At 43.4% G+C, this 26784-nt stretch overlaps 1 protein-coding gene across 4 annotated transcripts in view; it reads right to left on the bottom strand.

The window, feature by feature from the left end:
• Window positions 1–26784, bottom strand: part of TRPM3 (transient receptor potential cation channel subfamily M member 3) — a 510178-nt gene that overhangs the window by 163708 nt on the left and 319686 nt on the right. For all 4 annotated transcript variants that reach the window (XM_054986519.1, XM_054986520.1, XM_054986521.1 and 1 more), the window contains exon 7: window positions 6331–6505. In XM_054986519.1, the coding sequence (XP_054842494.1) occupies window positions 6331–6505 (175 nt within the window). The remainder of the gene's footprint in view (window positions 1–6330; window positions 6506–26784) is intronic.

Here is a 26784-nt window from a genome sequence, read left to right as displayed (position 1 = left end):
TCCCTCTAGCAGCAGTGTCAGCAGCGTGGCTCCCAGCGTTCATCTGCTGCTTAGACAGCCTCACAGCCTCCGTCTGTAGCAGGGACACCACAGCCTTCTGCTCAGGAGGGAGGTCCCGGGTATAGGATGCCAACTTCTCCCAGAGGTACAGCTGGTACCCTGCCATGATGGTCTGGTAGTTGGCAATCCTCAGACCCAGCGAAGCGACGATGTACTGGCGCCTGCCCATGGCATCAAGCTTCTTGCCCTCTTTATCGGCAGGCACCAAGGAGTGACCCGATCGTCGGGGGTTGAACTCCTCTGTGACCAAGGAGGAAGGTGGAGGGTGTTTCACCAACGCCGGCCAGGTGCCCTGCTTGATCTTGTAAAGCTGCTCGATGCGCTTGGACGTTGGAGGTTGATCACAGGGCACCTGCCACACCTTCTCCACAATCTCCCCAATACCCTCGAGCATGGGGAAGCCTACGTACGCCGGATTATCTCCATAGATACGTTTGAGGAGCTTGTCCTTGGTCTGGGGAAGTGCCGAAGAGATGTCCATCTCGAGAGCCTTGGCCATCCTTGCCATCTGATCGGCGTAGATGCGGAGGTCCTCGAATGGCGAGTCCGCAGATGGCACTAGCTCCTCAGCTGGCGATGGTTCGGACCAGGACTCCGACTGGTAGCCGCCAAAGCTCTCCCCATCCTCCTCATCGGAACCGAGCTGGGATTCCGGAACCTGGAGCGGAGGGGGAGCCCACGCCGACCTCGACGTCGAAGGCCTCGGTTCCGACACGGAGAAGCCCGCAGGTGCCCCCTCCCATTGGCAACGGTATGGCGAGGGGAGGTAGGAAGCCTGCCGATGCCGGGACGCAGTGGACCGGACTGATCGGACACTGTCCCCGGAACCATGCCGCTCACGACCGACCAGAGGTGGAGACGGACGGACAGGCGACGGACGGCTCCGACGAGGAGATGGGCTCGGTTCCAGCCTCGGCGACCGAAGGGCAAGCGATGGTCGGCTCCGACGGTGCGGGCTCGGCTCCGGCCCCGACGAGAATTCCGCGGGCACCGTCTCGAAGGCCATCGGATCCGGCACCTGCACGGAGATGTCCTCTGGCTCCGGGGAGCCCAGGTGAGGGGAAGGCGTGTGAGGAAGCACGATGACCTCCTCCTGAGGAGCGGGACGCGGCGACCGATGATGCTTGGTCTTCTTCTTCTTCTTCGCTGGTTCCGAAGAAGACCTCGGAACCGACGCGCTCCTCGCCTTCGAAGGGGACCTCGGCTTCGACCTCTTAAGCTTCATCGGAACCGATCCGACCGTCGGTTCCGACCGGGGACTCGGTACCAGGATCCTCGGTTCCGAAGCTGGTCTCGGATCCGACCTGGTAGATGACGCGCTACGGGGCGGCCGCACCGGTCCCTGCGCTGGAGAGGCCGCTCTCGACGCCGAGGTACTCGGGGGACGCGGTTTCGACCCCGACCTCGCGGAGGCCACTGAGCCAGCTCTGGAATGCCGTTCGGCAGAGGGGCTTGGGCCGGCCTTGGAGGAGGGCAACGGAGCGCCTCCGGACATGACCTTCTGCCACAGGGAGGAATTCAATCGGGCCTTGCGCTCCTGCCGGGCCTTGCTGGTGAAGCCCTGGCAAATTTTACAGGCCGTCACATTATGGGTCTCTCCCAAACAGAACAGGCACAGTTCATGGCCATCGGTTTTGGCCATTTTCGTGTGGCATTGGAGGCAATGCTTGAAGAGAGCCTTTGAGGCCATCTTCAGGGGCACGCGAAAGGAAGGTCAAAAACAGTCCGAGTCAAATTACCGAGTCCACAACAATGTCCAAAACGAGATCCGAAGAATAGTCGAGGTCACGAAGTCCGAAGTCAAAAGCCAAGCAATCAGTCAGAATAAAGCACGAAGCACAAAAAAGCACAGAGCAACGAAGCTCACGTTCTCTCCAAGCGGCGGCAAGAAGAGAACTGAGGGAAGGGGCCGTTGGTCGCTGGAGGATCACGTGACCGTTTGGGCGGGAAAACGGTCGCTGAGGCGCGCGACAAACGGCCCCTTCGGAGCCATGGAAGCTCTAGAAAATTCTCCGGCGGCTGGCCTGCGCCTGCGCAGTCCCCATGTGTGGAGGCACAGAAGAACGAAGATGAAATGCCATCTATGTCTTAAAGCTACAGAATTCCTACCAATTGGCTGGCCTGCACATGCGCAGTCCCATGTAGGACAGCACAGAAGATTGAAAATGAACTATTGTTGCCTCCAGACTAGAATATCCCTGGGCAACATGCATATCTAATAGCCTCTAGTATCAGTGGTCTCTCCATCCTTTCAACCCCATCTACAGCTACCCATTTTTCCAGTATTTCCCACAGTCTTATCCCAAAGATGTCTTCATAGTATGTTTGCATTTGATTGGAGATTAGTAAGCAAAATAAAAAGTCTGGCATAAAAGGTGATAAAAGCAATGGACTCCATCATAAGGGAATCAGGAGGACTGCAGTAGCAGCAGGCTGAATAGAGGAATTTGGGCAATTTTGACTGAAGATGATCTCTGTGGCCACGATGTATACAAGCATGCGCGTTTAAGGAGAAGGATGTGCATAGTAGATTTGATTTATATTCAGCTATATGATAAGACAATGTTTTGGAGCTACTGATGATTTATTAAATAGAGTAAGTGGAGCAAGAGAAACGAAGCTTGCGATTCTAGTGGCAACTTGTTCAAGCTCAGACTCCTCAGACACAGGCTGTTCCCAACAAAGTCACTTTCCAACCCAAGCAATAATATTTGCAGGGCTGGTGCCTGAATGAGTTCATTTTCTCATTTGGCAGTCTAATTGAACACCAAATCTCAGCAGAATGGCTCCTTCCTTTGTTCTGGCAGATCTAGCAGAGAGACAGATGACAGGGCCTTGGCATCTTTTGTCTGACATGGAAGTCTCTTTTGAAATGATGCCCTGTGTCGGAGAGGGTAACGTACACAGCACTAAATTGCATTGTGGCCTTTCAGCTATGAAGCTGCAATGAACAGATGAGTTGCAGGATCTGGTCCATAGCCAACCCTAAATTATTTAGTGGGTTGTTGTCAGTAAATTACATCAGTTCTTCAGCTGAAGATAAGCAGCAGCTGCTGCCAGTTCTAAGTGACTGTTAAATAGTGCTTTTTTATTGATGAGGCTGGGCAGTACAATAAAATACTGGTTTTGATCCTCTTTTCTTTCTCTTCATATCCTTGCAGCTATTTACATGCACCTGTGCACCAATAAAGTCACCACATGAACATTTTCTTTAGCAAACAGTAGGTGCTGAACTGCTTTCCCTGAGTGTAGCTTATATAACTGTGAGTTCCCTTTATCAGACAGTGTAGTGTGTGCAAGAGAATTACAAAGAAGAAGCAGCCATTCTGGGTGAAGACAAAATAATTGCAATTTATGTCAAGCCCCTTATCCATTAAAATTATGCAACAAACCAAATAAATCCTTTCCCAAGAATGAATTATTGGACATGATATAAATTTGTAACATTCCTCTTCTATTTTTCACAATCTGCTTCCAAGACTGAGATTCAGTTCAAAATGCTCAGCTGTGGAATGCCAAGGCCTTCTTCCCTCCGTCTGTCTTGGCCTCCACGCTCCCCCCCCCCACTTCAGATACAGACAAACATGTACACAAATAGGTATAGGTAAAACCCAAAATGTCATCAAGGCTGTACAAGGCTCTTCATTGTGCACCTAATTTGATCCTTAAATCTAAATCTGTTATTTTTGGATTAAAAGATGGCTAGTATAATGATATATGCATATAGATATAATAGACTGTATTTAGTACAGGGTACTGAAATTCTACCTTCTGACCACAAAACACCATATCCTGCTGACTGTCTTTATACTTCCGGACTTATATCTATTAGTAACTTTTTTATGATAAAGGAAATTTTGTGATGTTCCAGAGTTGTAAATGCTACACCAGACTGCAAAGAGAAGTCATAGATGTATGGAATACAAAGACTTTCTGGGCACACAGTGTTACACACTTAGCTGTACTTAAAACTTAAATTGGTCCAAACAAGGCTCATTTCAAAATTCTAAAATCTGTTCAAGTCCCTGGATTGTGATTCTGTATTCTGCCTTGTGTTAGTTAGCAACAGTTGTCACGTCATTTATTGTGTACATGTATACATAAAATATTTCAGATAGCCACCACTGTATAGAATAAAATATGGCAAGATTTGTGTCTATACCATAGGGTTTAACTGTATGTGCACTATGTTTAAAACCTGCAGCAAAAAGAAAAGGAGTCAGGTTCAAAGGTCTGCCTCTCTGGACATAGAGTGTTGTCACTATAGCAGTTGAGTTACAGTTGGCTCTTGATGCTGGGGAGAGAGAAGACAGCTGATATAGCAGGAGAGCACGTCTCTAAACTTTGCAGAGAAGTAAAGACCAAGACTGGCCCCAAAACTGATATCCGATTCTTCATGTGACCCTCAATCCCTGAATGTCAGGTATAGCTCTAAACCCATATTAATTAGTGTTTCTTTAAAGACATTTCTCCACAGCATAGCAATATAGCACTCTTCTTATTTGTGTATTAAATCAGTACATGTGCTTCCCACTGCAAGAAGGCATTTTAAGGTACTGAAACGAACAGGTTGATACTATTATTCAAAGCAGAGGAACTCTAAACTGGTTGGTGCTATGAGCCCATTTTACTCAAGATGGTCAACCAGTGCAAATCAATTAGAAAATACTGTGTGCCTTGAAGAAATGCATAAACTAAGGAGGGCTGCCCAAATTTAAGTGTGATTTTTCATTGCAGCTGTGTGAAATATGAATGAAGTGAGAAATACTGCCTTGGTTCATATATTAACCAGCAGCTACAGTTGAAACAGCATAATAAAGGGAACACGAGCCTTTCCTCTCCCCATTCCACAGATAATTTCCCGAATGAGCTAAAGCCTCTACATGAATAATCTAACATTTGGGGTACTTTATATAGTAAAGGTCTGAAAAGTATATTAAACAAAGTTACAAAAGTTAATAAAATGAAAATGTTAGGGAGATGTCATTTTTTTACAGCAATATTTTGTATTTGTTACAAGTAAGAATAGTATGTTACAGAGCTATTTCAAAGTGGTACCTTTAGACTCACAAACAGGAACCAGGAATTATCGCTTGCAATACCTTTAAGGCTGTCCTAATCATTCACTAGGATTAGAAAAGTTTGAAATGCTTTCCCAGGATAGGGTTGGAGGATGTGTCATGCTCCAGGTCTGAGGCTGGTCAGTGTCTGATAGAAGATGTCCTGGGATTCTGACATAATTTGCATTTATGAGGGAAATAAAGTGGGCGATACTGCTACTACTATCACCACCACCAGCCCTTAAGAATATGACATGTTTTGATGCAGAATTTATAGTACAACCAATCATTTCTCAGAAAGCATAGTAAACAATAGCTGCTGTCAAGAATAATTGTTGGAATGTCTAACATATACTGTCTATTTTACCTGTATACTTCTCTAAGATTTGATTCTTGGCGGGGAGTGGGGGGGGGTGCAGTTATTTTTTCATAAGGAATCCCATGCTCTGTCAGATAGTCCTATATGCCCTAAACAGTAATGTTTCTCTGTAGTGCCTATGAGCTCTTTCTCTGAATTTAGATGTAGCAGGTGAATCAACAGGTGGTCAGTGACCTGTAAAACCAGTCAGTTGATCCAATCTAAGCTCATAGGCTTCGGAAGATGTAATTCTGTTTAGGAATGCACTGTGGGTGCAGTAAAGAGGCAAGACTGGATAAGGGATACAAAGGAGGGAATTCCTGTGTGGAAAAAATGTCTTCTTGAGCCAGGAGGACTTCTAATCTGCTATACGTAAGCTAGTAGTCCAGGCAGGAAATAGATACCATTGCTGTAACTTGTCTCTTACTCTGTGTCTGAAGCCCTTTCTTACATAATTATATAGAAAAGAATAAAATCTTTCCTAGGAAGCTATGTAGCAAGAGGCCTCAATACAAACCTATAAGCAAGAAGGTATCTGGTGCAAACTTCACAAGCAGGAAAGTCTCTCTGCTGCCACCAAGACAGCGTTTACTGTACTTTACTTACTTGCTTTGTACATGTTGACACAGTACATGGAACAGTCATGTGTCCAATGTCTTCTCATTCGCTTGTGGTCTAAAGAACTCATATTCCTGAGCTCCACGAGTGCTTTAACTGTAACTTATGATGATTAATTTATAGACTAATTACAAAATATAGTTTTTACTGCTGGTATTCCTGAAAAGGGCAAACAATGGGAAATGCTTGCAAAGAAGGATCTGTCTCACCGATACAGTCAAACAACAGACTCACCCTCCTTCTTCAGAGTACTTGTGTCCAAATGCAAGGATGTCAGATGCTCGACCACTGCCATCACAGACTACAACTGGAACGGGGGGAGTATCGCGTAGATATTCCAGGACAATAGAAATTACATTGGGTCCACCTTCCACAATGAGCGCCACCACTGGAACACCCTGCCCAATCCCTGTAGTGAAGTAAACAGAAACAAAACAAAACAAAACAAGAAAGCCAGCAAATCAAACAACAACAGAAAAGGAAACAAATTGAAATTATTAAGCCAAAGCAGCATTCTTAACACCTGTACTATACTCAAAAGAGGTTCCCTGCAGAGGAAATAGCAAGCATTAGTTCATGAAGCTTCATTAAGGATTGTACCTGTTTGGTAGATAATTTGCTAGCTAGCTAATTTTCATATTGGCTACCCTATTTAAATGAAGAGAAGCAAGTTAGATCTGAACAGAAATATTGAAGGGTAGCCATATGATAAATCACAGCATAGAAATCTGATCCTTCTCTCTTGTGTATATCATTGTCCTTCAGTCTTATATCAGTTCAGCACCTAATTTATACATAAACCGCCATGTGCACACGGAACTACTATGTATACAATAGCTTCTCCATTTATCCCGTTGGAGTGAACAGCTCTGAGCAGACATAGAAATGAATGTGAGCACTTACTTTGTCTTCTGAAATCCTGCTTATGCAGGCACTCCATTGGAACAAGTTATAGTCCCTCTTAACTGTCTGCCATGACAGTTACCCCTAAATAACAGCTGGAACACAATTATAAAATACATCTAAATCTGCCTTAAACTATTGTGTATGAAAAAATGCAGGGAAAGGGGGTGCAGCACTCTCATTGCTTTGAAAGGGCTGAAGTCCAAAATGGCATACAAGGAAGGAAAGAACTTCTAAGAAAACACAGATTGGTGCCATTAGTGAATTCCATAGTTTCTAAATTGTCCATGAGCATTATTTTGACAGTGCCCAAAATCTCATTAATGGAATCTTAAGGGTAACACTGTTGCTACGACATGCCACAAATAAAGACACCAGAGACTTTATTGGGTTAATCTAAGGTTTATTAAAACTTCATAGCTGAACTTCTAAACATTTAATGTTAACTTTAATTTTATTATTATGCAGGCCCAGGTTTCCTGTGGGTTTGCCAATATATGGGCAGACCAGCTCTGTCTTGAAGCTCGGCTTGGTACCACCCTCATGCTATTCTTTTCTTTAGCAGCCCATCAAGTCTGTGCTGGGAGATATTCATCAACGCTATTTCCCTACGCTGGTTTCCACAGTGTCTGGATTGGTCATCTCTCTCTGTCCACAGATGCCTCGGGGTGCTTGTCAATCTAAATTTGCTGATTAAATACCTACCTTGCACCAATTCTGCCTACGATAGCTGAAGCCTCAACAGCATAACTTGGCCAGTTGAGGCAACTCACAACACCACCCCCTCAGAGCAGTATGGATCAGGTGAAAAAGAGGAACCTCTCGAGGTCAGTTTGAAAGGAGCCCCTCAAACTTCTTCCTGGCCCCCAGGAGACTAGCTAATCTCACCCAGATCTGAAGGGATAGAGGGAGGATCACTCTCCTCTAAGTATTGTGAGAAGGGAAATATGGCTCTACTGCTATGAATCTGGTTGGTCCAGGATAGCCCAGCATCAACAGTTGTCCAAAAATACAGGCTTCTTTGTTTTACAAATAAGGAAGAAAACCAATGGCTCCCATTCAGCTGAGTATCTCTCTTCCTTATGATACCTGTATCAATGAGTCCCTGCCATCTCAGGGCCAAACTACAAGTGACGAATGACACAGGTTGGACACTTGTCAGCTTCCCTCAAATTTTGATGGGAAATGTAGGCAGCTTGGCGGAATGTTGGACAAGGGACAATTGAAAAGTCCATTGGACAGCAGTCGGAGAGCCAAGCTGCAAGACCAGGATGCCTACATTTCCCATCAAAACTTGAGGGAAGCTGACAAGTGTCCAACCTGTATCATTCATCACTTATAGCTTGGCTCTCAATTTAACTGGCAAGGCTATTTAGGAATCAAAATGGATATCATACAAAGTATAGAGTGCTGTATGGTAAATAAGAGACCATAAACTTAAAGTGAGCAGTCCATGTTAATCACAGTAAAAAAGATAAAACAAAATATATACTTTTAACACTATAATGGTCAAAAAAAAATTCCTCACATTTAGTAAACATAAATACATGTATTCTTGGCCCCACTAGTTTAATTTTAAAACAAAATGGATACTCCATTTATTTCCAATGAGGCATTTAAGCAAGGGCAAAACTAGATATTATCAAAGGCAGAGGACTGTTGGCTTAACTATGGCAGTCCTGTGAAAAATTCTCCTCTAATGTGTAATAACACTTACCATATGTCTTGACATTCTGAATTTTCCTGCTCTCTGCTCTACATTTTTGCCTACTACTGGCAGAGGCAGGAAAATGTAAAATATCATGTTGATATTACACCAGGTAAATGTTGCAACTTATTAGGAAGTGATAAACATGATGATTCTAATTTCTGTAGCACGCCAGTGGTTTATTTTGGCCTTCAATAGAATGTTGACAGTTTGTATAAAAGAGGCAGTTTAGATATTTAGAAGCACAATCTCTGTTTGTAAAAAGAAATGACAACTTATCGGCATCCATTTTACATATATGTAAAGCTGGGGAGACTGAAAGACAAATAATCATGCCTGTTCATGTCCTTTGAAATATATGAGCAAAACAATTGCTTCTTAGTATGAAAAGACTAGATGAACAGAAATATTTTCCTGTTATATAAAAGCATTACATAACAACAGCTTTTCTTTCTTCTATTCATGTATACTATCATTTTCAAAGGAACCCTTGGAGAGAGAAACATTTAATGCTATTCCATCAGGTAGTGAAGTCTTACCTTCACCCAAAGGAAATACTATTAAGCAAAGCCCCTTCTGGCCTTTGGTTCCACTTGTTTGACCTGCATGTTAATCTCAGCAGAAATTTTCTTTGCACGCATTGTATTAAGAGTTTTAGAGTTTGCTCAGTAATGTGAACATACGGCTCCCCCTGCTCCATCCAAATGTCATTTGCAATTAAGTCTTGCACTAAGCCTGCCTGTTTCTAGATATGCTTCACCACTCAGGTATTCCATGTGCACCTTTGCAGTATAAACTAATTGCAGTGTTGACAGCAGCATTTAATGGGACTTTGCCCCAGTGAGCGTTTGGCAGTTTGGCTCTCAGGGTAATACCTAGAGTGACAGAATGGGGATAAAAGGTTAGTGTGTGCATATTCTAACAGGAGGGTTTTTGTGTGTGTGTGAAATATCCTTCTCTACAGTGCTATTATATAACAGCAAGGAATGTCAAGAAGATACTGACAAAAAAGGGGATCCACACAAGCATATACACAGAGCCTCAGACAGCTTTCCTACCATGGAACCTATAGGTCTATTTCCAATATGAATCAGAATACTTAAGGGAAGGAATTTCCACCCTCTGAATTCCTAGCATTTTCCTAAAAGCAACAAATTATGATGAACCATTGCCCTGTTAAAGGGACTAGGTTAATAGCTATGGTAAAGAACTTCTCTTGGAAGTATCCTTAACATGAGGAAGTCCTGGAAGTCTCACATACATGACATTGTAATGATGCAGTCAAATTCAGCACATCCATTTCTGTGTGACTAACTATTGCTGACATACCATTAGAACAATAATAAGCCAGATGTTGCTTTAGCTAGGCTAAGAGCCAAGATACAAATGATGCCTTACACAGGTTGGACACTTGTCAGCTTACCTCAAGCTTTGATGGGAAATGTAGGCATTCTGGTTTTACAGCTTGGCTCTCCATTACAGCTGCAAGACCAGGATGCCTACATTTCCCATCAAAACTTGAGAGAAGCTGACAAGTGTCCAACCTGTGTCAGGTGTCACTTGTAGATGCTATGTGGAATGGCATGAAATGGTTTAGAAACCTTCTCTTGGACTCTAGGCTTGCTTTTAAAGACTGGTTGTTTGCTAATTAGAAGTGGACTTAGATGGCTTTGTGTTACAAGGAATGAGCCAAAAGATTAAAGAATAAACACACTTCAACTGAACAATCTTAAAATTAATACATTTGCAATGTTTACTTTCCTTATGGACAGACCCCAATCACCATACACACTACAGGACCCCATCAGGGACATAACAAAATGATGTCAAAGTTTATTCTTTGACAAATTAGACATTTGATCATGGCCCACAGAAAACATTGATTAAAGACAGACTGTCTGTTTATCTGTTAAAATATACAAACACACACACATGTCATGCCAGGTATCTTCTACTCATATATAATAGTTGAAATAAATTTCTAAAGGAAATTTCCCTAGATAGATTTGAAAGTATCACTGCTAATTTCATGCTAGATTTTGTATTAGAACAAGTTTGAAACTGGAAAGCAGCAGGGCACTGCAATTACTAAAGACAGGAAAATTAGCTGATATTTCACAATGCACTACATGTAAGTCATTTCATATCTAAAAATATTTGCAGAAATATTGCCTGAATGACAATGGACAAAAGTATCTCCAAAAGAAAACCCCTGAACCTAGGAATAACTCTGCAATTTACAAATCCCTGGTATGCCTAGTCACCTGGGAATCCCAGGTAGAAAAACGCATCCAGGGGCATCTGAAGACCATCAGCTTGTGCATCTAGAGGATGAAGAGTTTCAAGGCCCTATTATTCCTAGGTCACAAGACCACCATATCCATACTAACTTCAGTTGTCTCTGGATTCCAATTGAGCTCCTTTGTCCATATTCAGTTCCCAGCCACAACCAACACCAAGGTAGCACTGAAGTTGGGTTGCCAATCTACAGGTGGATCCTGGAGATCTTCTGGAACTATCATTGATCTCTAGACTACGGAAATCAGATCCCCTGGAGAAAATGGCTGCTTTTGATGCTGTGTCCTAAGGCATTATACCCCCTAAAGTCTCTCCCCTTCCCAAACCCTGTCCTCCTCAGGCTCTACCCCCAAATCTCCAGGAATTTCCCAACCCAGAGTTGGCAACCCTACACTGCAGATAAGCATTAATTACTGAACAGAATGTGAAGGAAGACCAGGTCATAAGTAAATGAGCATTCCAATGCATTTGATGATGATGTAATGGTCAGAGAAGATGCCAGTGATGACAATTGAACGTCCCTTTGCCTTCCCAGCCCCCTTCATATATACTCAGGCATAGGATGACAAAGGGAAGTCCATAGGTCACATGAATAGGTACTGCAGACACTTAACAGTTCTGGAATTCATGCTCAACTTGAATTTCCCCTACTTTCTTCTGCAGTCCATTTTAGTCCATATTCTGGAAAAATAAATTTGGCTTCATATAACCATTTGAATTAAACTGCATAATACTATGTAATCTTTGTATGTTTTATTCTGTTGATTTTTCACCATAAAATAAAATCTCTCTCTCTCTATGTTCACTAAAATAATATGGAACTCAATAGTTTAGAGGGTTACTCACTTACTTGAAAGACACAGAGGTCAATTTTAAAAAATAGATTATATTTTTAGTCAAGTATAATGAACCAGTAAGCACCTTGGTCATTCCTACTATCTCTTTGCCTCAGTGCAAGAGTTTGGAATTTATGACTTGATCTGAGACATAAACTGAACTGTTGTTTTTCTTAAAAAGGAAACAGACCTCCTTATTGTGATCTCAGAAGGTAGAAACAGTTGAAAGAGGGAAAAAATTCCAAACAAAACCCACTGGAACTACATAGGCTTTAATTGGCTATTGTTGCGTATTTGGAACAGATCCTTGAGCCAATCCATTGCTTTTAAGCAAGGAATGAAGTAATTTGTGACACAAAATGAATAATTTCATGGTTGATTACAAGCCCTTCAGAAACACTTCTTGTTGCTATTTCATAGTCAGTCTGTATCTGTCAAAAATCTACACTAACACAACTCAATGTTTACACAAATACAAACATAAATATTACTATGTGTCAGGGCTTTTTTTCAGGGGGAACGCGGGAGAACGGAGTTCCAGAACCTCTTGGAAATGGTCACATGGCTGGTGGCCCCACCCCCTGATCTCCAGACAGAGGGGAGTTTAGATTGCCCTCCGCGCCGCTGAGCAGCGCAGAGGGCAATCTATACTCCCCTCTGACTGGAGATCGGGGGGCGGGGCCACCGGCCATGTGACCATTTTTTCTGAGGGCAACCCATTGAGTTCCACCACCTCTGTTCCCAGAAAAAAAGCCCTGCTATGTGTCCTGTATAAATTATGCAGGTAAAGCAAATTGCACACATGTTCTTGGTTTGTACAATCTATTCTATTTCTGCCATGGCTTAGAAAGACATTATTTAAAAGATTTCATATTCTGATTACTAGAAATCCTACTGAGTTTCCACTTCAGACATTTCTGTGGGCTTTTCCAGCAACAAATTTTAGAGACTTAATATCCAGAAACTTAAAAATATGAAAGCCAAAGTTTTGACAGTTGAGTTCTGTGCCCAGTACCAAATTCTGCACTTCTGTGATATGGATTATGGAATCATGACATCTGAATTACTAACACCATATTCCATTATTTTAAAAATAATCTGCCAGTTATGAAATGGCAGCATGCATCTGTACCAGAAATGACCACTATTTCACAAAGCTTTCTTTGAGAAGACATGCAGCCCCTCTCATGAAAACATCTAGTTTTGCAAACAGGGTTCATGGAGTGGGGTATACCTTGGGCAGTTGTGGATCTGCTTTTCTTGGTCCCCCCCTCAAAAAAAAGATTGAATAGACATCAGTCACAGATGCTTTAGGTATGAAATAGCCTATCATTTCAGAAAATTTAACACTTTTAAGTCCATGACTCTGTGAAGCACCTTGGAGGTTTGGTTTCTGATGCCGTACAAGCCAATTTGGACTAACATACTGGGTAGTTTGATAGGAACCAATTTCAGACAAAAGTATTTTGATTTCTATACAATGCGTTAACTGTTGCAAATGCATTTTCAAGATTATTTTGTCCCCTTATTTTCTATTATTCCATGAATGCTTTGAAGAAACACTTTTCTTTTTAAGAGCTCAGTGTGTTCTCTTTATTTTCTCAACAGGTTTATTGTGTTCAATCAGCTGTTCTAAAAAGAAACATAATGTTACGTTTACTGAGAACAAAGACGAGCATTCACACAGGAAAACTACATGGCCGATGGGTAGCTTTTGATATATAATCACTGGGGTAGATTCTAGAGATTAAGAGCTACAATTTTCAGTGGCATCTTAACCAGAGTTACACCTTGCTAAATCCACTGAAGTTAATGGGCTTAGAATGGTGTAACTCTGCTTAGAACAGCACTGTTTATGTATGATACTCAGAACCACACATTTTAATGTCCACATCTGCCATCGCTTCATAAATTCGTACTTTTTCTAGAAATCAGAAAATCAGCGAAATACCTAGAATTGACTCTGCATAGCAAATCCCTTTTTTGCCAGCAGCAAACTGTTTTACTTATACCTTCTGTGATAGCAGGCAGCAGCTACTGAACATGCATGAAATATGTTCCATCTCTCTTTCTATAGAATAACATGACAACTGGAAAACATAGAGTAGATAGTGCATTTTCAAATATTAAACAAAAGAAACATCATGATAGTGTATTTGATTTTTTTTGCAAACACCTATGTTTACAAATATCTGAACTATGGCAACCTGTCAACCTATTTCACACATAAATAAATCAGAAAATAACTTCCTGCCTCCAATTCTAAAATTAGATTTTAGACTCATATTTGTTCCTCTCCTTTGGACTTCTCATAAAATCAAATCCCAACTTACGTAGGGTTGGCAGGTCCCTGGAGAGACAAATCAGATGATAGGAAGATTGGGGGGAGGCACAGGAGGGCATTACCTTGCACATTCAATCAGCCCCTGGCATGACCCATTACTTCCTTGTCATGCCAGGAATGACATTATTCCTGCCATGGCGTGGATACATGTGGGAGCGCTCTGGAGGATATTGGAGATTGCTTCCCTTTGACCATCAAATCCCTGCACCTTTTTCCCCTCGCCAACTAGGCGAGAGGTGGCAGGGAGTGGAGGCTGCAAGTGGGAAATCCCACACCCCCACCAGGGGAATGGCAAGCCTAAGCTCATGGGACTTCCTTTTTACAGTAAACAATGATATATAGAGAATGAATGAATCCCTGAGTTTGCTTAATGTAAAAATCTATGCTTGGAGATCACACAAGCTTGGTGTACATTAGGGAAGCTTAGAGAAACGGTGGGAATAAATTTGCTATGAACCCTAAACTGCAGGACTATGGAACTGCTGTGCTAAGAACACTCCCCCCCCCCAAACAGTGTTCTTGTTGGTTAAAAAATGTTTCTAAAATGGTGGTAAGACAGCGTAGGGAAGGGGAGAATAATTCCCACTTTATACTTGGAATTCTGCTCCTTACAATTCAAAAATTTTGATAGAATAACTTTGGATTGAATTCCCAGGAGTAGAGGGGGATCAGACTCTAAGCAGGATGAAGCTGGAGGAATCCAATCACCTGTGTTTAAAATTCCTATCATTATATTTAGTCGATATGATTGATAGAGCCACAAAATGGAACTAAGGACAGACTGGGGCCATTTCTCTACAAACCTGAAGGAACTCTAAGGGCTGCAGAAAAATCTGAAATCTTAATACACCAAAGGATTAACACACACACACCCCATAACAGTAACAATGTCTATAGCTTTAAGAATGCCCACTGAACTTTCAGTGGCTGTTGGGGTGGGGTTGCTAGCCAACCCCAACAATATTACGAAGCATTCCAAGCCTTGGTTTCTGTAAGGCAAAGCAATTAGGGAAAGCAGGGCTGGATTTGGAGACCAAAATAGCCCTGTAAAGGGTCCTGTCCCCCTCCCCTGTCATTTCCCCTGACATGGGAGGTCTGCTGGGGACAGACACAGAGGAGAATACCAGAAATTCACTACCCACACAATTCAGCCTGTCCTAGAGGTAGTGGCCATCACTCAACTAGGCTTGACCACTGGTTATTCCAGCTAGAATTCCCAGGGAGAGTCGTCAGGATGGAATAGAGAAGGAGGAAAAACGGCAGACATGGGGTAGATATAGGTAGGTTGAATGGTAGGTAGGAAGGAGAGAAGGAAGTAGGAAAAGAGGAGAGGCTAATGGAGCTGCCAGGGAAGAGAAAGAGGAAATCATGGGGGAGGGGATATGTGGAGAAATGAGATACCCCATGCAAGTCTTTGCGGGTCCCCTATTTGTAATTTAGCTGTTTTTCATCTTTTTTTCCCCTAAATTTTGTCAGAAAATGCTTTACTACTTAACTGTAGACTTGATTCCGCAACTCCCTGATGTTGTAAGCCTGTGTTTAGGTTGTGACATTTCATTTGGCAGTTGTGGGAATAACAAAACAGAATGCTCCTCCATGTATCTAGGCACATTGAAAACCGAGAAAAGTCAAAAGGTATGAGATGAAGTGTGACAAAAATACTTTGAGGAACACATGGAGGACAGCACAATCTGTAGCTAAAGGGCAATCAGATGCTACGATATGCAATCCCCTTGAGGGACAACAGGTAAAGTCTAATTTGCTTATAGGGAGTTGGGTATCTCTATAATAACACAGTATATCCACATAGCTAGTTATGTTGGTCTACTGCACTTAAAATTAACCAAGAGTCCAATGTATCTTTAGGAACTAACAACATTTAGTCAGAGACATGAAGCGTACATTCACATAAGAAGAATATGATCAATGCAAACACAGGGGTATATTAGAGTAAAAGAGGATGAGAATTGAGTGTTATGTATTCAGGCACATAGATAGCTGCCTTACACATGAATAAAGACAAGAGATAATACATACATACACAAGAGATAATGATTATGTTGATTAAGATTTTGCTGGAGAATACATTGCTGTCCCCAGCTTTAGTGTTGGAATGAAAAGATAGAACAGGAAAGGTTGTGGATTAGAAAAGACAGGAACAATACCAAGTTAAACAATAGACAGGCGGCTTTGGGGACTACTGGAAGGATAAGAGTCCCACTTTCTGGCAGTCCTATCACGTTTTTGACCCCAAAGCAGTCATTCTACCCATTTGTCACTCAATATGGTTCCATGTTACTAAATACAGTACCTAAACTCACCATTTCACTATTTTTACACCCTCCCAAGTTCTTTCCTCTTTATCACACAGCCTGATTGAGTCGTAAAGAAGCAGTTCCACCTAGTTTTTCACAGCCATTTAGAAGTATCTGTGAATTACAATTTAGAAAGAAAACATCATGCCTGCCTTTGAGTGAATGTTGATGTAGAATTGTGTTTTACATCAATGGATTCATCTAACTGGTGTCCCTATCTCTGCATCTGCATCAGTGAATGACCGCTTGGACCGGCACCTGTATCCTCATCCCCGCTTCCTTTCTCTTCTTTTTATTTTCTTTCTGAAAATGGTGGTGGTGGTGAAGTTAGGGGAAGCTTAGGAAATGGTAAAGGAATCCCCTCCCCTCTAGTTCAAATCAAGAGGCCTGGCTGCACCACCACCACCCAATCCTCATGGGACTGGGAGGAGGCCAGAGGGCCACCCAGCCCACCTCTCTGTGCTGCATTGCCTGCTGGATCCCCTATAAAGCCTGAGCTCAACTCCCCCAAATGGTCAAGTGGATGAGGCCATGTTGCACCAATGCTGGGGAGGGGAGGGTCTTCCACAGTCCTGTCATGTTCTGTAAAGTGTGGTCTAGGGCATGCTACTCTTCCATCGGGTGAACTTTTCTACTGGGAGGAACAGCACTGCTTGATTTGTGGGCAGGGCGTGTGTGGAGGAAAATTTATACTGTTGGTTGGGTTGCATGCTTGTCATTAGGATGATGGCTTAGCTCCTACAGGAACAGTAACAGCAGGATAACACCAACTGAATATGTTGTGTTATGTGGGTGTGTACCTTGGACTAACATCACCTGTTGGCCTTCAGGCCTGATACTGACAGACTGAGTGGAAGCATGGTTTGGGTCTGATCACCATTGTTGGCTCTATCTCCTATGGTGAGCTGGAGTGCATGGAGGTAGGGGTGGCTTAAGCTTCAGGTTTCTGGTAGTTTAGAGGTAGGTGTTTTTGTCTTGCCTGTAAGAATGTGCACTGGGGCCCTTTTCATTGCTTTGTCCTGTGAAGTTCTGCTTAGGAGGACTCAGTTTGAACCAAACTGGTCTTGTAGGGAGTATTACTGTACCCTACCAACACTGTTCAGCCCAGGGAGTGGTCAGGTTCCTTTGGGTTTGAAATGTCAGTGGAGAGGACACTGCAGCTGAGGTCTACCTAAACTGTAGCAACCTTAGGCTGTGGGTGTACAGGGCTATTTCAGCACACTTGGTGAGGAACAACACTCCTAGTATTCACTATGAGCAGCGGGCCACGTAAGAATGGCTCTGGGGTGCAACACTTGCTGAAGCCTGTAGGTATCTCTGAGTCTGGCTTAACTGAGACTGCTAGTGCTGCTGTGCCACCTACACAGGTTTGGCAGGCAACTGGTGCAACTGGGAATGGGTGTGCTGCTTCCTCTGAAACTCTGGCATCTGTTGTGACTCAGCAGCAGCTGGAGGACCAGAGGGGTCATGGAACAATTTGCATTTTCTACTGCTGAGGAGGACCAGAGGGAGCAGTTGTCTGATGTGATGTTTGGTGCTGACATGGAAGAAGTAAAGCTGGCAGTCACCCTAGTGATACAGAGGCTTTCTGATGGGCTGGAGGAGGGTTTAGTCACTGATGCCCCTTCTTATGTTCCTGTGGAGTCCAGCAGTCCTGAGGTGGGGAGGAGGGGAGCCATGGGTGTGTGGAAGAGGAAGAGGTGGAGCTGTTCTTTGGGGATATCGCACCTCATGTCCTCCCCCCAGGCAACCCCTCCAGTCCCTGTCAGCCACGCTGTGTATTCCCTGACCACCTCACAGAAGGTAGCTCAACAGGCACCCACTGAATGTGAGCAGGTGAGTGGGCTGCACAGCAACCTCCTCAGTATGGAATTACTTTCAGAAAACGGGACCCCAGATATGCTTAGTGCCAGCTCTGCAGATGGAGGATCAGCCAGGGGAGAGAGCTTGCTCATCTCTCCACTTCTGTGCTAAGGGATCACTTGAAGAACCACCACCAAGCGGCATTTCTTCAGGGAAAGAGAGGTGATGTTGGTCAGGCTGCTACCCAGCCACTGGCCACATGGGACATGTGTAGTTTCCAGCCTCCATCTCCAGTTCTCTTTCCTTTGGGTCTTATCATGGGATTGGGATGAAATTGAAAAGAAGCATATGGAAACAAGGCAGCAACCAACACGCAAGGACACAGAGGTAAGAATAATTTATTGGTACTATCATCACTTGGAAAAGGAAAAAAGGGAACAGAAAGAAGGATGTTTAAATTTAATGCCATCACTATACTGGGCTGATTGGACTTGCACTACCGCTACCATTTTGCCGATATAGTGTGTGCCCAGTCACCGACAGTCACCTTCATAGGGGGTCCATAGTCATGAGTATGTAGTGTACTTAAGGGGAAACACAGCAGGTTGATGGTTGAGAGGGAGGACTCAGTTTTGTGCGATTTTGGTGCTGTTAAGTGCAAAAACTGCTGCCTCAGAGCCTTGTTTCCCCAATCCCCCTTGAAAAGAACAGTGTGTGTGTGTGTGCACATGAGCAGCCAATGCTCATGTGTGTGCAATGGGCCAAAATTCATGATAACAGAAAGACAAACAAATTCGATCTGAACCGACAATGGCCCACCTGGAACAAACCAATAATGGAATGGAGTTCATTTTGAAGCCCCTAATTCAGAACTGAAATGGATTTTTTTTTTCAGTACACACCTCTATATTTTTATCTCTCTCTTTCTCCAAGGAATGGTCTTCCATTTTGCTCTCACAACCCCCCTGAAAAGTAGGTTAGAATTAAAGAAGGCCGTTGGTTCCAAGGTCATTCAGTGAGCCTTGTGACAGGTTGAGTGTTTGAGCACAGGTCTCTTAGTCCAGCACTCTAACCGTTACATTAAACTGGCTTTCACCCCCTGCCCCCACCTGCTGCCCCATGGCCCCACTCACCTGACCGGGGTAGGGGAAACACATGGGGGGGGAAGCAGGTACGCTCCCCTGCTCCCCTGTCACACTGGAAAATGACATCATTTTCTGGCATAACGGGGGAGCTGCTGCCCCTGCCCTCCAGCCTCCTGAACCTTGCTTGGGCCCCTGGGGGATCTGGCAACACTAAATGCAGACACTCATAAAATGAATTTTATTTTGTTGACTTACAACATTGTGGAATAATTATGTCCAAAACAAAGATAACCTACAGACCATATCTAACTGCCTAAGACTCTTCATTCATTCACCCAACCTGGTTCCCATTTTGTTGTATGAAAGACTGGCTGTTTCCACACTACTCACCTTCATCCGGAATGCTGCGGAATGTCATGAAAAAAACGCAGAAGATAGCGCAAAACACAATCTTCCATGTTTTTTTTCGCAACGTTCCGCAGCGTTCCGAATGAAGGTGAGTAGTGTGGAAATGGCCACTTAATGGGTGGATACAGTTTGTAGAGATTCATTACCTACTCTTAGTTTGGAGTGCCTGAAGTTCATAGCAGATAAGAACATAAGTGATAAGGACTTCATCTTTGAAAATAGTTTTTTGAACTATTAAGAGGGCACACAGGATTGGAGCCAAAGTACTTTTTTACTCATATAATGGCTAAAGTGCAGGAAACATGTATGTTCTTCCTCTTGAAAAAGTTTGTACAGCCACTTGTATATCCTCCTGCATAGGTGGAAGTACAGTAGTTACTACAGAACCTACTTATTTTAGCAGCACACTTTCCTGGAAGAGATATTTTCTCCTATGCTTACTACAGTCCTTCTAAAGACAGCCACCAAGTTTTAAAATTGTACCTCTGGCATTTCTCTTACCTGCTCATTGGCAAGAAATGAGCCATCTGCAGTCGTTTCATGCCCTGTTTTATATTGCCTTCTTAAGCAGTTACTCCCTATTAAGCCTATTGGCTTCAACAGATTTAGAAGAGTGTAACTCTGCTTAGGATTTCATTGTTAATTCTCCTGGAGATCATTTGACTGAAAGGTGGGGTACGTAAAATAAAATACTTCAGGACTACATGATCTTTTGAGCAAGTATTTGCAGAACAGCACTAGCAGCTATTTTCTTTCTGCTCACAGTTCTGTGTAATCAACCCATAAATTCAGTTTTTTGCAAAGACTCATTGTCTGAATATTTTCCCATCCTAAGAATAAAGGCCTCTGTTTAAAACTTTATGGTAATACCGGCAAGGTAGAAGTTTGAAAGTTTTGTTTTTAGAAAGAATGTAACAGGAATTAATTTAAAGGAAAGTTCTAGTGATACAGGCACTAGGACAGTATTGAGTTCTTACATGGAATTTGTCACAGCTGGTCGGTTGAAGTCGCACATCGTTGGCTGCGAAATTGTCTGTGAAATTAGTCATACCAAGCTGAGCTTGAAAATATACTTGAAGTATACAATATCAACATGTTTCAAGAATAAATGCAATATTAGGAATGTAAGCTCAGCCAAGCTTCTTCAGAAGAGAATAATATATCAACACAGTCATATTTTAGGAAATGAAATAATAGCCATTTCCACCAATTCTGACTGCAATTTGCAGTACTGCCATGTTCACCCTCAGCAATGAGTCCCAGCTGTATCTCACCCGAATGTTCCACATCAACATATACAGCATTTTTGTCTAGTCAAGCACTATCTGCTTACAGTAACATCTGGAAATTAAACACTGAAATGGCACTGATCCCTCCAGTTAAGACCATATTTAGAACTAAAAATCAATATGAAACAAGGGGCAAGTGAGGGCACAAATGAACTACAAAGGGTGTAATAATTTTGTGTGATGTGGTGTGTCTGGCTGTTAAGCATTTCTTGATGTCTCTTGTGATTTGTAATGGCATTGGAGCATGAATTAACATTGAAAGCCAACACAGACTATTGCCAATAATATGATTCTAACTGTATCTAATATAAATCATAAAAGAAGTACTACCTACTTCTCTAGCTGCACAAAGCAAGACAGGATTATAGTACTTCCAAAACTAACTGGTTTACCATAGTGTTGGATTTCCAAGACAACAATAGCTTATATATGTATAAATAACTTGTTACATCCTAGTAAAATTAACACAAATGGAAGTGATAGTTGCTGGCCCGAGAAAGAACACATTACTGTATTACAGATTCAAAAGTTGTTCTAATGTATACTTAAGGGATTGGTAACTTTTATTCTTATCTGAGGTTGGTAGTAGGAAGACTTAAAGAAAATGGATAGAATCATTTAAGTCCTATCCTGTTTTATGAGACATAAGCAAATACATGGGAAGAACCCACATGTGAAAAACAATGGCCTCTTATAACATCAGCCAACACTATTGGAGGAGAAAACAGTTCATGCTCTAGTCCCAGTCAACACACACATGTAAACAGGACTAGATGAGAAGAGTCAGGGAAAAACTCGCACCTCCTCTATTATAAACTGCTTCATTAGAGAGACTGACATTATACTTTAACAACCCTAGGGAAACATTTCTTCAGTGGATGAAAGTCATCTACCTCATTCTTCTCACAGTGAAGAAACAAGAAAAGTCTTTTGTGTTCTATGAGGAGCTGCCTTTGAAAACCGCCTAGAAACCTCAGCTAACCCAAAATGCAGCATCTAAAACCCCAGAACTCAATCCACCTAATACCTTTTACTAGGCCAACCAAGTAACACATAAGAGCATGCAAGCTTTCAAGTTTTCCAGAACTCTTCTTCATGCTGGATGTTACAAAATAATAAAAAAGGAAGACCAGAATGCAGCAGCCAGGCTGCTGTTGGATACAGGGATCATATCACCTGCGTTGAAAGAACTGTACTGGCTGCCTGTCTGTTTCCTGACACAATTCAGAGTGTTAGTTCTTACATTTATGGCTCTAAATGGCTTGGGGGTCATTTTAAATCTGCCTCTTCCTGTACTGCCCACCCACCAATTAAAACTTGCTCCTTGTGACTGTCTTCAGAGATAAGACAGGACGTGACCAGAGATAGGGCTTTTTCAGTGGTGGCACCTCACCTGTAGAATGCTCTGTCCCGTGAGATTCACCTGGCACCTACCCTACTCCCTTTTAGGGTCAAACTAGACATGCAGGATTTTAAAGAGTTGGGTCCAGGGTCCTTAGACCCAACTCAGGTTCCCCACATTGCACAGCAGCTGTGGGGAATGGCTATTAAAAAATAAAGGAGAGCCCAAATGGCCTCAGAAGTCCACCACAGGAGGAAGAAGAGATTCTGTCTCCCCCCAAGCTGTTTTCCATAATAGGGAGAAGGGGAAACGCTCTGTTCCCCAGATCCAACTCTTTAAAAACCTGCACGTCTAGTCTGACCCTTAGGCACCAGGCCAAAATACTGCTTTTTACTCTGAATTTATCTTAAGGAGTTGCTCTTTTAAAAATAATTTTTAGAGTCTGCATCTAGCCTGCAACTTGTTTTAAGCTGCTAAACATTTTATACTCTGGCTGGTTTTTTAATTCTGGGTTTTTAGTAGTTTATTAATTGTCAATGACTTTCATGGTGTTTTATGTTTATATTATGTTTTACTTTGCAAGCTGACTTGAACAGGGTTTGTGAGGAGGTGGCATAGGAATTTTCTAAATAAATAAATATTTAAGTCCTGATTCACACTATCACTTCTGATGTGGGAAAATCACTATGAGCTATGTTTTCCTCATATTATTGCGCGTGTGATAAAGTGGTCTTGTGAATGAGCATTTTCTGTCCTGTTTGCCCAGTTCCACAGCTAAGAGGACAGGCAATGAGTTCCAGGGCTGGAATGATGGGGGGGCAGGGGGGGTAGTCTGCCCCCGGCGCCACCAAAGAGGGGCGCCAGGTGCAGCTGCCAGCCCCAAGAGCGTGCGGGCAGCAGGACAGGGGCAGGTGAAAGGCAACGCGGGTGGCTGGGAGACCGCCCACGCCATTCGCCTGCCCCGCAGGACAGGGGGCACATGGCAAGCTGGCCACCCCCTGTCCTGTGGGGCAGGCGAAAGGCAGTGTGTGTGGCTGGGAGGCTGCCTGCACTATTCGCCTGCCCAGCATGACAGGGGACGTGTGGCAAGCCGGCCACCCCCTGCTCTGTGGGGCAGGCAAAACGCAGCAGGGGTGGCTGGGAGGCTGCCTGCACCATTCGCCTGCCCCGCAGGACAGGGGGTGCACAGCAAGCCAGCTACCCCCTGTCCTGCGGGGCAGGTGAATGGCGCAGGTGGCCTCCCAGCCACTCGCACTGCCGCCGCCAGCTCTGCAGCACGCCAGGACAGCTGGCTTGCCGCGGGGCAGCACTCGTCGCACTGTGTGATGATGTCACGCAGTAATGTCATGACATTTAAAAATTCCTGATCTACAGGGATTTTCCCCTAAACGTTTTCCTTTTCTAAATATGTACAATATAGTACATTGCTTTTACTAAATAGTCTATACAGATTTTATTGTGCAGGATATGCCCAATGTGGCCCATGTTTTCTGTCTGGACTACTATTAGTCCTGTTTGATTTGGATACACAGATCCATGTACAACTGTGTCTTAAATTATTGGTGGGAATAAAACATTAATTCTTGCTGACAGCAGGTGGCATCTTCAATTTACTTGCAGCTTATTATCTGATTGACTGTTGATTTATCATAGAAAAAACCTTACTACTTTAAAAAATCCTTTCATCAACGGTGTGCAGTCAAGATGTTAAAAAGTAATTTGATACATGACTATTTCAGCTCTTTCACCTTTAATGCAGTATTTTTATGCCTGAAAGTTGATATCTATCAGGGATTTTAGGTCTTATGTTGTGGTCAGCTGCTGAATCTCAGCATCTTATCTTGGATGCCAAACATGAGCATGATGCTGTAGCTTTTAATCTGCCCCCCTATTCTCCAGATCATAGATCAGACAATCACAATTTATGCTATCACCTTTCTTCCTTTTAAACATGGTTGCCTCCAAGTAATCATTGAACAGGATCCAATCAAGGATGTTTTCACTATGGAGGCCTCTCTTCTGACTTAAACTTGAAATGTCCCGCAAATTTTGTGGAATCTCATCAGTGATGGCTCAAGGTTACTTATTGCCTCCCCCATTTCTGTCCCTAATCTCTACTGACATCTCATCCAGGAACTGGAAGAGATAAACTCTCTTTGCACGATTGATCCCTAATAAGCCACATGGTCCCTATCAGGCTTAGTTCCTTTTGCAAAAGTTCAGCCATAATTTTGTTTGTCCTGGGAAAAGGTAACCAAAAGTGGTGGGTGAACTTTTGTGAGAAAGAAGTAATCTTGCATGAATTTTGAAAATGGTTTGTACAGCTGCTTTCAAAAGTTCCTGGGGGAGTATCAGCACTCTCAGGCACAGGAGGCAGCTGACAGGTGGGCGGGCAGTGGGCGGGGTGGCAGTGAGTAGGATGTGATATTATCTCCTTGCAAAATTTGCCACCTGAGTCAACCACTGAAAGTTACCCCATTATAAAGTTGACCATGGCAGCCTGTGATGTAATACAAGAAGCTGAAGTTGGAGAAGGCAATAATAGAAACTTCAGGTTTTGCCTATCCACAATACTCTTTGAAAACAGGGTTACACTTAATTTGTTCATTGAGGTCTTTTGTGCAGGCAAACATGGGACTATGCATACGAAGTCCTGCTGATCGGTAGGTTCTGTAGCTTAAAATTCATCTAGAGGGCATCTGTTCCCTTCCAAAGTGCACATGAGGCAGTTTCCTGCTGAAACGACCCACGTTCTGGGAGGGGGAGTGCCCCTGACTTTCAGATTTTCCAGGTAATAAGTAGTGAAGAGTGCACAGCAGACCTCAATGAACAACAGTTATAGGTAAGTGCAACCCTGTTTTCTTTGTTGGTCCTCTGTGGAGTCCTACATAAGAATTTAGCAAGCCACTTACTCAAGGAGGAGGGTTGGGCTCTTCACTAGAACAGAGTTTGTAGGACTGCTTGACACACTGCTGCTTCCTTCCTGTTGTGGATATCTAGGGCATAGCATCTGAGGAAGGTGTAGGCCAATGTCCATGTCGCAGCTCTGCACCTTTAAGAAGAGCTGCTGAAGACACCTGTGTCCTGGTGGAATGGGCATGAATCCCTAGTGGACAAAGTAAGTCAGTCTGTTCATAGCGCATTCTGAAATGCCTGCACTACCCACTTAGCAATTGTCTGTGAGTTAGCCCTCTTTCCTTTATTTGGCCTGCATAGCAAACAAATAACTAGATATCTGACCTGAAAGATGCTGTATGGTTTAGGTAGAAAAGTATAGCCTTTCTAACATCCAATGTATGGAGTGCCCTCTCTGCTTCAGACATAGGAGAAGGGGGAAAAACAGGGGATATCAGTTCCTGTGATGTATGGAATTTAGAAACCACCTGTGGGAAGAACTGGGTCTAAGCACCAACTGGGTGCTTAGACCCCACTTCCACCCTACCAGCTTCCAAATCTATAATGAGTCTTCTGTGGGAGACCTCTTTCTGCCTGGAAGAATGTTGTGACCTGGATCTAACCTTCTTCCTGGGTGGTTCCAAGGGCTCAGGAGCAGACCGTTCTATTCCCTCAGATCTGGATCTGTCAGGGTTTGGATCCGTGTGTACCTGATGGAGTGGGTGTTGAGAAGGAAGCTCTAGCTGTCAATTCTGACTTCCTGGATTTGGAGAGCTGTCAGATCCAAGAAGTCATAGAAGCTGATGGACTCAGAGTGCTGGAGGCTGATTGATGTTGATGGATCAGTGAGGGCGGCATCAGCTCTGAGAGGTTAGGAGTGGTCAACATCAAATGATGTTGTTGGATCTGAGAAGACATCACCAGATCCAATGGGAGTCTTTGAGGACAAACCTGCTAGTGGGATTGGATCTGACCAGTCAGGAAGATCTGCAAGGGCAGAGGTTTTGGCTGATTTAGCAAATGGGCTATTTGCAGCCAATAATACCCTGCTCCCAGGGTGCAGCTTTGTGTCTAGTGGCCCTTTCCGCCCAGGATTTTGGAATGAAGCTCTGACAGTACTTACGGGAATTGATGTTGTGGCCTTCCCCAGACAGATGAGGCAAAGAGAGTGCCTGTCCGTTTCTGTCATCTCTGTATTGCACTGTGTGCATCTCTTAAATAGGGCTTTTTCAGACATTTTAGAAGTTGGAAGAAAACTACCTAACCTTATTCCTTCATTCTCACTCTCTCCCCATCCAGGTGTGAGTGGTGCAAAAAGAAAAGGAAAAGCTGGCATGGTAAGGACAGAGGAATGCTGCAGAGGAACCTCTCTACCTGGTGGTAAAAGAGGAACTAAGAGTTGGGGATGCTGCCTCTCCCAAAATGCAGGCTGCTTTGGTGGGAAATGGCTGTGCAACTGGGA

This window comes from Eublepharis macularius, chromosome 8 (assembly GCF_028583425.1).
Source record: "Eublepharis macularius isolate TG4126 chromosome 8, MPM_Emac_v1.0, whole genome shotgun sequence".
Classification (NCBI taxonomy): domain Eukaryota; kingdom Metazoa; phylum Chordata; class Lepidosauria; order Squamata; family Eublepharidae; genus Eublepharis; species Eublepharis macularius.
The sequence above is the reverse complement of the archived record's forward strand: the minus strand, read 5'-3'. Positions and strand labels throughout refer to the sequence as shown.